This window comes from Nyctibius grandis, chromosome 27 (genome assembly GCF_013368605.1).
Source record: "Nyctibius grandis isolate bNycGra1 chromosome 27, bNycGra1.pri, whole genome shotgun sequence".
NCBI classification, from domain to species: Eukaryota; Metazoa; Chordata; class Aves; order Nyctibiiformes; family Nyctibiidae; genus Nyctibius; species Nyctibius grandis.
This window is the reverse complement of record NC_090684.1, coordinates 2,240,226-2,250,612: the sequence shown is the minus strand read 5'-3', so window position 1 is coordinate 2,250,612 and position 10,387 is coordinate 2,240,226. Positions and strand designations below refer to the sequence as shown.

At 54.4% G+C, this 10,387-nt stretch overlaps 1 protein-coding gene across 1 annotated transcript; it reads right to left on the bottom strand.

The window, feature by feature from the left end:
* Window positions 1-469: 469 nt before the first annotated feature.
* LOC137674259 (Krueppel-like factor 15) lies at window positions 470-3,803 on the bottom strand. Its single transcript, XM_068419490.1, has 2 exons — window positions 2,866-3,803; window positions 470-647 (listed from the first exon to the last, which is right to left on the bottom strand). The coding sequence occupies exons 1-2, from the start codon at window positions 3,801-3,803 to the stop codon at window positions 470-472; spliced, it is 1,116 nt and encodes a 371-aa protein (XP_068275591.1).
* Window positions 3,804-10,387: the final 6,584 nt, after the last annotated feature.

Genomic DNA, 10,387 nt, shown 5'->3' with positions numbered 1-10,387 from the left:
TGCAGTGCCCAGGGGATGCCCCATGGCGGGGATGGAGAGCTGTAAGCCAGGTCTTGCCCGTCACACTGCAGCAGACAGGTGACACCAATAAGAAATTCCTTTTTGGGACATCAGCCCAGGCTGGCAGTGACTAAAGGACCCGTTCAGGAGCCTGGGTGGGAAGGCTTTACTGTAACTCCCACATCCCACAAAGGGATCTTGTAACACTGGCCTCTACCCCAGCCCCACTGCCCTACACACACACGCTCACCCTGGATTAACTTAGGTTTCCATCACATGTATTTAAGAGGTGGACAGTAGTACCAGAAACAGGCTGGGAATATGGGTCATCCTTGAACAGAGGTGTGACACTGGATCTCCTATAAATTGTTAGAGTCATTTCCCCCTCTTCATTAGTGTGCTGCTTTTTGCATTGTTTGCTGGCTTCAGGGCCTCCCAGCCTCAGCCTTGCGAGGACGAGCAGCACAACTTAACTTCTGCTGCCCCCCTGCAGTGTCCGCTGGCTGTACGGCTGGCCCCGGTGGATCTTCACGTGCTTGGCTAAATGGTCACTGCGGGCAAACTTCTTCTCGCAGGCGCCACACTGGTACGGCTTGACACCAGAGTGGGAGCGCTTGTGACGGGAGAGCTCATCCGACCGGGAAAACCTGCAGGAGAAGGGAAGCGTGGTGGGTCCAGCCTTCACTGCTAGACAGGACAGGGAACAGGAGGACCCCGGCACGAGGGAGGCTGAGGTCTGTCTCTGCCACAGCCTCTTGAGGTGACCCTAGACAGGTCGCTTGCTCTGCTCCATCCGATCTGCCAAGAGGCACAGGAACCCCAGGCTCCTGCTGGAGGAATGGAGAAATAAACCCCTCCAAGGGGTGATTTAGAGATAGGAAAGAGGAAAAGAATTCACCCCCTGAGATCTTCATTTCTTTCCACTGCTCTAAAGGACACCGTCCACCTTCATTTGTTTTAGACTTGCTGAAACCTTTTGGGAGCTGACAGCCCCAAGGCCAGATGCTGAGAGAAATTCCTTTTTTGGGGCATCAGCCCAGGCTGGCAGTGACTGAAGGACCCTGCTCAGGAGCCTGGGTGGAGAGGGCTTACTGCAACTCCCACATCCAGCCAAGAAGAGCATCGCTGTTGAGAGTAGGCTTGTTTTGCCTGAGCGAGCACGGGTTCTCCCTGCAAACTCTGGGCACCCCCTTTGTTTCTCAGAACAGCAGCGAGTTTTTACTGTCAGCCCGGGCTGGACTGGGAGCTGGGGAGAGAGAAGCTGCCTGGGAGCTGGTTTAAATACCGAGCACAAGGGAGGAAAAGCAAACACACCCGGCCTGGAGCACAGAAGCGGAGGTTTCCATGCCGAAGCGAGCTGACTGCTGCTCTGAGGATGCACCCGGCGTTCAGACTGCTTGTCTGTGTAATTCCCACACCTGGAGCAGATCAGCTGAACAGCCTGGAAAGTCCCTTTAACCACATGCATGTCCCCACTTAATTCTCCTGCGCCCTTTCTTCCACCTGGCACACACAGACCCAGACCTGGGGGCACCTGCAGCAAGTTGGTCCGCAGCCGTTTTACGAGTGCCACCTCAAAGGTGTGACCTCAGCATCTGCGTTGCATGTCCGAGCACCAGGGGAGTTCTGGAGAGGAGGAACGGACAGGATTTACTCCTGTTCTGCCTCTAAGGAGCCAACACAGATGGCAGAAGTATTAGGCTGGAAGGGTTTTTCCATCTGGCTGAAACATGCCCACGCAAAGAAGCACAAAGCAAAGAGCTTCAGATGTAACCCCAGACTCCCAGCGAGAGGATTTCAAGCTCACACCTGGCACGGTAAATACTGCGGCTGCTCACAAAAGGCTCTGCGAAAACAAAACGCATCCCAAGGCCATCCCCAGGTCTGCCGTGCAAACCGCTGGCTTCTTTTCCAGCTTTATCGTGAGAAGCAAGTTCCAAAGTCTCAGCTCCTCATAGGAGCAGGCCCGGGAGAAATGACACACGTATTTACAGTTAGGGCCACATGGAGAAAAGGGAGCCCGGAGAACCCCAGCCGCAGCCAAGTGCATCACTCGATAGCACCAGTTTTCTTTGTGGTATGCTTTGAGATCTGCTGACGAAAGGTGCTACACAAGACCTGAGGACTCGTAGCCCTTCTTGCCAAAGGCTGCACTGAGCGTCCTGCCCCCCGGGTCAGGTACACGGTGCTAGGAAGAGAACACCACAGCAGAAAAATAATGAGAGAAGCGTAGCAAGACCGAGCAGCAGGGTTAATTCAGGGAACACAGACGAAAGAAAATTACAACCACCATCATGTGCAGAGCAAACAAAAGTAAATGCAACATGGAGATACGCTACAGGCCCACAGGTTTCTGAGGGATACAAGCAGCCAGGGCAGGCAAACAGCAGGAGAAAGCAAAGGGTTGCTAAATAAACGCCGAACTATGCCCTGGCTCCTGAGGAAGCAGTGGGACTCCTGCTTCCTGGGACAAATATTAATGGGAAAAGCCATTTTTGTAGCCCAGCTTCAGAAATTGTCCTGAAGTAGACAGAGAAAGCTTGCAAAATTACAACATCACTTGGAAAAGGTGCACTGCCAGAGGGTGTTTACGCACCCAGTTGAAGGGGGATTTGGGGTGTTTGGGAGAGTGTCATCTACGCTTCCTCAGCTGGAGGTTTGCAGCACTTCTGGACTGAGGGAAAACGACCCAAAGCGCTCCACAAACTTTACTCCTCCAGGCTTCCTTCCAGCTCTCACCTATAATTCCCTCAGGAAAGACAACTTGTGATTTTATCCTAGATTTTCACTAGCCAAGAGCTCTCCTGCACGCTGGCAAGCAATGGCAGGGACAGCCACTCCCGGAGTCCCACGGCTCCCACTTACCGCCAGCCGCAGTTGGGCCAAGCACAAGTGTAGGGCTTCTCGCCCGTGTGCCGACGGAAGTGAGCCTTGAGGTGGGAACTCTTGGTGTACATCTTGCCGCAGCCCGGGTGAGAGCACTTGTGGACGCGGACGAGGGAAGGGAGGGCTTTCTGATGCTTGGGGGTTGCCTCCACCTCTTGCGCATCCCCCGGCGCCCCTGGCCTCATGGCAACAGGCAGGGGGGCAATTTTGACATACTTTTGGTCCGTGATGGTCACAGGGGGTTGGACCTGAGGGAGGAGGGACAGGTTTTGGCCCTGCAAGCTGATAACCAGCTGGGCCACGCTGACACCACACGTAGCACCCTGTGCTAGCGGGCTGCCACTGTCCATCTGGAGAGGCTGGATTTGGAGGACAACAGGAATGCTCCCAGTGGCTACTGCCTGGTCACTACCATCAGCTGTCCCTCCAGGCTGGGCAGCTTTTGAGACCTCTTCTTCTTGAACCACACTGGAGACAGGCTGTCCCCCAGAGCTACCTAAGCTGATCTCAGATTTGATCTCGACCTTCCCTCCAGCTGGGTGAAGCTCGCTTGCTTCATCTTTGAGGAACTCGGCCTTCTCTCGCAGGAACTCCTCAATCTCCTCCAGGGTGGGAATGAAGTCCTGGGAGAGGCTGCCACAGAAGTCAGGCAGCTTGAGGTGAGCCTCGCAGACAGTGACTTGGGGTTTTGTGTCTTCCCCCTTTGCATTGGACGGGGGGAGCAAGGTGTCTTCAGAGGGGCTGGTGCTGCCTGCAAGGAGACGGCCAGAGCCTTCTGGGTGGCTGGACGCCCTCTCGCTGCCGTGCCCCGGCAGAAGGGATGGCGGCATGCTGCGTTGCAGAGCACTGGCAAAGCTCTCTAGCAGGGAAGAGCTGGTCAAGGAGGGTAGCAGCTCCTGGCACCTCACAGAGACCATTTGTTGATTCACGTCCTCTACCCACACAAAGCTCTTGGCTTGGCTGGATCAGAAGCCTCTGCAAGAGCTCAGCTGGGGCTCCTGAGGCTGGGGAAGTCTTCGTTCATCTGCAAGGGAACACCACCAAGGTTATTTCCAAATTAAGAAACAAACAAGAAAACTTCAACGTTTGAATAAAGTAGACTGTGCATTAGAAAGAAAACATCAAAACTAGTCAGTGGCCTTTGTTCTTAAAGAGTCTCTTGCTCAAAACACACATGCTAACCATTTTCCTACGCAAGATGCCAACAGGCTGCAAAGAGCTTCTCTGGGGAGTTTATTAAGGCTAAAATACACAATGAAACACTTCATCCCTCTTCCCCCTAGGCCAGAGGGCAGGTACGTGCTGCTAGATGGCAGAGGATGACTTGTGGCTTAACTAGGAGTTAATTGAGATCCAAGAGAGGGTGCTGGTTTCTTCACACCGCAAATGTTGCTACAACCACAACCCGAAGCAGACCTATCACGGCTGGATTAAAACTAACTAGTTTGGGAACAGATAACAAGACAGCTACGAGCGTGCCTGCTGCCAGACTGCCTGGGGCTCTGTGCAAGCACCACAGCTGGTGAGCATTCACCAGCAACCACGCTGCTGTGGTTACGCTGGCTATCGGTGCCTGAACAAGCGAGTTTAAAGCCAGTTCAGGCAGGTCTGCCCAAGCTCAGTCACACCTCCAGAAAGCATCACAGACACACTGTCTGGGGTCAGGTCACAGGGCCCTTGAGGACACGAACACCATGTTTCAAAACAGCTGAGAAAGATCCCAGTATCTTCAGGTTAGCCCTTGTGTGGTCTCAGGAGGTGACTGGTCTCCCACGACTGAACACATCAAACCCCGCAGGCCCTGCTGTGGCTCGCAGGTTGTGAGCACAGGGCCTGAGCACCCACTGCGCAGCCACGCACCGTAGCTGCTGGGGTGCTCTGGTCCTCAGTTTCCCATCTAAGTGGGGGCAATCGTAACGTCCTACCTTGCAGAACGGTGCTAAGGGGAAATGTGTAACCTCGTGGGGTGCTCCATTACTAACAGACTGTGTAGATACCTGTTCCAGATGCCGCTGCCTTCTCAATCCAAGGCATTTTTGCAAACGCACATCAACGCTGCTCTCATCCCAGATAAGCTACTGCAAGAAAACGGAGACGTGACTTTGGCCTTCAGTGAAACACACTGCAAGACAAGGTCAGCGTCGTTTTCAAGGTTCACTTTGCATTTCCATTCCTATAGATTTGCAAATCACCGAGAACACTCAGTTACTGTATGAAATCAGCAGATGTGCAGTTGGAGCACACAGAGAAAAAGTAATTTGCCCAAGGTCAGCCAACAAGCAGGAGCTGGGAACTCAGCCGAGGGTTGTGACTCTCCTCTCGTGACTAAACACCACGAACAAACACCTGTAACCTCTCCAGAGCCGTGAATGACATTCACAGTGTCTGTACAAAACCCCGGGCTCACGAAGCCTTTCGGGACAACCCCAACACGCTCAGCAGGTCAGACCCTTGCAGCCAGCGCCACGTGTAGCAGATCCCGCAGCCATACAGGGATGTCCCACGCTTCGACCCGGCCAAGGACAAGCCAGCCTGAGCAAAGCCTGGCACGACGGCTGCCCCCGAGCCCCACCGCGGGGCGCAGGGCCAGGAGCAGGCTGGAACCCCCCGGGGCCGAGGAGACCGAGCCTGGACCGGCGGCTCCCTTCAGCCCTGGGGGGAGACAAACCCCCCCACCCCGTGCCCCGGCCGAGCCGCCCCTCCGCGGCTGCGGGCAGGCTCCGGGCAGCGCTGCCCCCCCCCGCGCCCCCTTACCCGGCTCCGCTCCATGCTGGCACCGCGGCTCCGCTCCGCGGGGGCGGCTCCCGGCCCGCCCCGCCCCGCCGGGGGCTCGGCTCCGGCCGACGGCCCCATTGGCGGCCAGCGCCCGGCACGGCACGGCACGGCGGCCCTGAAAGCCCTCCCGGCCCGGGAAGTGCTTGTCCCGGGTCTGCTGCCTTGTCCGACTGCTGGAGCTGGGCCTTGGGGAGGTGCCTCGGGCCCTGCCGCACGTTGCCATCGTTTCCTCTCCCTGTTAATTGACACTGGAAACAGTCCAGATTTCTCCAGCATTTCAGGAAAAAAAAGCCGAGTCCCAGCAGGCAGCAGCAGTGACGGTTGCCGCTGGCACCCATTTGGAAACAGGTTTTCATTTCAGGAGGAAGAGTTTTGGCAGGGCCCCGGCGTTCGGCTGCTGCTGCTGTGATGAGGAGGTTCACGCGGTCTCCTGTCCTCCTCGCGGCTTCGCAGGCAGCTTGTGGCTTCCTGAGGGAGCCCCTGCGAGGCTGAGCTTGAGGACGGCCTTGGGGCTGCCTTGGACAGCGTAGGCTGAGCCCCAGGAACCACGCGGAGGAGCGGACTCGCAGCCTGCCTGGGCGCAGCCCTCTGCCAGCAGCAGTGGCTTTCCAGGCTCACAGGATCGCTCTAAAACCCCCAGTGTTCCCTACAGCACCACAGGAGCCACACACCCTGTGGAAAAAAGCATGAGTAACAAACATGACAGTGTGCTGCCCCACGCACAGGGCCAACACACTGATCAGAGAGGAATCGTGTTTACCTCTGCTCTCTCAAACCACTTGTAGGGTTTGATGGTGGTAGTGGTTTGGGGTTAAGTATTTCCAAGCAGAAGGACAATTCTGAGGCAGCAGCACCTCTGTAGGAAAAGGGAGTTGCTCTTATCTCCCACAGCGAGCCCCAGAAACCCAAGGAAGTGAGTGCAGAGCTCCTCTGCTTTGTAAGAAACATGAGATTTTGAGCCTGAACAAAAACTCCCGGACCAGAGTAAGGCTTCACATTTGAAAAACAAAACCAAAACCCCCCCAACAACAGAGGTGTGTGATCACTTGGAAAGGGCAGCCCATAGCTATGCCCCTGACTCGTTGCGGTGCCTCTGGGTGTCACCCACCGTGTCTCAGCTTCACAGGCTTTATAGGTAAGTGCTGATAATACTCGAATTCCTCGCAGGGACTGGGAAAGTCTCAGCTCTTCCGAATCCTCGGGTGCTACCTACCGTCATACTGCAGGGTTCAAACACAAATGGCTTTGATTTACACCAGTTACTGGGGAGAACAACCGGGAGCAATCCTTCCTCGGGGTTTGCACAGCACCCAGCAGGGTAAGCGGGAGCTTCGCACCGGAGATCCCCGCGTTAAAGCGAGTCACCGGGAACGGTGCCCACGCGTGCAGGGGGGGAAGCGGTGCGGAGCAGAGCCCGCCCCTTCCCCGGGCGACGCCGAGAGCCCCCCCCAGCACATCGCAGCGCGGTGCCCGGTGCCCCCCCAGCACATCGCAGCGCGGTGCCCGGTGCCCCCGGACCGCGGCGGGGCGGAGCTGTACGACAGGCCCCCGGCCCCGCCCCTCACCGCCGCGGTGGTGGCGCCACCTGGCGGCCGCCGGCGCACCCCGCGGCAGGGCGCGCTCCGTTCCTTCAGCCACACACACCGTTGTCCCCATTTAAACACCTTTTATTTCCTCCTTTTCATAAAAATTTATAACAGCCTTCCTCTTACATCGTATACAAAATATTTACTCTACTGAATAAATAAAACACGGACATCTCGCAGACAGCAGATGATCTCAACAGAAAAACCAGCATCCATCCATCCTTCCCTAACCCAGAGATTCACAAGAGTCTCACACTAAAAAGACATTCTCCCTTTTCCCCACCTCAAATCTCAAAACCCGGTCTCACAAAAGGAAAGGAGGGGCACAGCGTGATTCACCCGCGAGAAGAAAGCAGAAGTGCACCTACTCCCTGCAACAGAAAAGCTCACGGTAGCTGCCGCCGAAGCACTTGTACCGATGGCTGCACGGTGTGATCACACCCTAGAGAGGTTTCTGTGTTCACACAGGTTGTATCAGTAACAGCGTGTAAGGGATGTGCTTACCTTCACCAGAACATGCCCGTGCCCCTTGTTGGTCTATCTGTGATCCCAACACAGAGAAGCTGCTCTTAGCAGAAGCACGGGTTAGGCAGAAAGGACACTCTTACAAAGAAAGGAGTTTCTCAACAGATGCTCTGGAAAAGGCCTCTCCTGTCAGTCCCAGCGACAGCCTGGACTAGGAAGAAAGGCTTTGGGTAATAACAGAGCACATGCACAGGGCCATTGCAGTGACAGCAAAAGCAACATCCCACATGGGTTTGGGGAAGGGGGGTTGGAATCTTTAAGGTCCCTTCCAACCCCAACCATTCTACGATTCATTCTAAGGCAGCTGGGGACAGCCCAGCTCAAGCCCCGAGCTCAGACTCCACAGCCAGCTCTGGTGAGGCGGCTGGGATCATGCTGGCAAGGGGTTGCAAGGATGAAGGGTTATGAAGTGCTTTATGGACAGGGCAAGGCCACAACGAGGGCCACGCTCCCACCCGCTGCCAGGGCAGAGCCAGCCCAGCTCCAGCCAGTATCTTGTACCAGCCCCTCCCATTGCTACAAACCTCAGTTTCCCCTGAGCCCCCTCTTCTTCCTGCTCCCTCGCCTTTATCATCAAACTCATACACCCGAAGTTTGGTGTGGAGGTACTCTTTAGGCACTTAAACAAATGGCACAGTTATCAAAAGCACTTAGCATCGTAGCAGCCTCCATGTGTGAAGGTTCCCCACATTTTACATAAGAAAAAATAAAAATAAAGGAAATCTTGGGTCAGAGGTGACTGATCACTTTGAGCATTCATCGAAGAAACACCCCACCTTTGGCAATAACATTTTGCCTCAAAGACTTCCTCCTGAAGCCTGAAGTGGACAGAGACCAGGGTAGGAAGTATAGACAAAAAAACTGTTCCTGTAGGTGGTTAAGCAGCTGCCAAATCCATCCCCAAACAGCTGCATTTCAGCATACAAACCTTGTTGTGGGAAAGGGAGGCTGGTAGGCATATAATTTGAGACGAAATGAAACAAAAACAGTCACTCTTTACGGGAAAGAAATGTTTAAAAAGCTGAGGAGAAGCCCCCTCAGGACCCATCTGCAGACAGCAGGGGAGTAACCTTGCCTCCACGCCAAGGAATAGTCTGACAAGACCTTGCAAAAATAGCAACACTTTGCCCTTCAGCAGAACCTCAGCAGTGGATCTCACTGCCCACACACCTCCGCAGAAAATTAGTCACGAACACTTTGTTTAGACCAGCCGAAGTTAAGGACTGTTGAACCTCCCCTGCATCCTCACAGCCTCCAAACGCCCCGTTCTTGCTTTCCTCTACACATTGCAGGCAGAGTTTGTACCATTTCAAAGTCTAAGTGCTGACTGTGGGCCAGACCTTGCCTCCTACTTGGTGTACGTGAGGTCTTCGAGTGGTAGAAATCTGCCACCAGCAGAATTATTCCAGCTGGTCCCCAGTATGGGGAACAGGACTGGCCAGGACACACAGCTGCAGCCACTCTTCTGCCAGAGGAAGACAACTCACACCTGGGAGCTAAACAACCTGAACAACCCCAGAGCATTTGGTCCCAGGGCTACGGCAGCAAGAGGCATTTTGCCTTAGTGTAACAGGTACCTGTGTTTATGCTGTGCCTCAGAAAGAATTTTGACTCCTGTCTGGAAATAAAATAAATTTTACAAAGCCTTGCAGGAGAGCTCTCCCTGTTCTATTTCATTGTCACAGGACTCAAAACCCTCTGAGAACAGACTTCCCTTGCGATATTGCAGCATCTTTTAGGGGCCAGGTGTGGAAAAGGCACAAGAGTCTGGATCTGCTGGGAGAGAGCAGGCAGCAGTCCTGAGCGCTGAGGAGCAAGAGGTCGGAGTTACAGAGAACCGTGTGAGGAAAGCTAAAACCAATCATTTAAAAAAAAAAAAGTTAAGAAGTCCTTTCCATCTGATGCAACTTGGTACATAGGTATAAGATAAGTCACCTTTTGGAATTGGTCCTAATGAAACGTTACTTGTTTTTCCAAAACCAGACATAGTAAATTTTCTCCTAGACAGTTTCTCCCAGTCAGAACTGAGGTGGGGAAGGACGGAAGTGTGCGTGCACACATATGCACCCCCTTTACTCCATGGCCAAACCTTAGCCACCTGTCTTTTTTTTTTTCCCCAGGGAAATCTCCTCCCAGTGTCCCATTTGCAGAAGTATTGCTCAAGAAGTTGAGTAAAACTACAACAAGCAGGGAAAGATAAAACTGTAACAGGAAAACAGGAGAGCCAACGGTTTCTTCCTCCCCCCCCATACCACTGCCCCTCCTGCTCAGTTTAGGTAGAATTACACAGAAACGTGACCCGTTATTAAAGGAACAGTCCATCTCCTTTCTCTCCCCTGGATAACCCCCTTTGGTGCTGGCTGTGCAGTGCTTTCTTTTGATAAAGGCACCTTTGGAAAGCACTGATGGCCCGAAGCACAATGCCCCGACGCCTCATATTTACACCTGAGATAAGCCCTGCTGCACCTCTCCTGCCCCCAGCCCCAGAACCACCCCGCAGGGCTGCAGCAACAGCATGGGGAGAGCAGGTGCCACACGAGGCTTCCCACAAGTGGCCGTGTGAACACACACACCTCTTGTTCTGCCACCCGTGGGCTGCCCTTGGGCCTTCCACA

Bases quoted from the DNA above. Each gene is read 5' to 3' on its own strand.
- LOC137674259 (XM_068419490.1), bottom strand. From the start codon at position 3,803: ATGGTCTCTGTGAGGTGCCAGGAGCTGCTACCCTCCTTGACCAGCTCT. The intron at 648-2,865 runs GTAAGTGGGAGC...CTTCTCCTGCAG, and splicing joins TGGCCCAACTGCGGCTGGCG to GTTTTCCCGGTCGGATGAGC.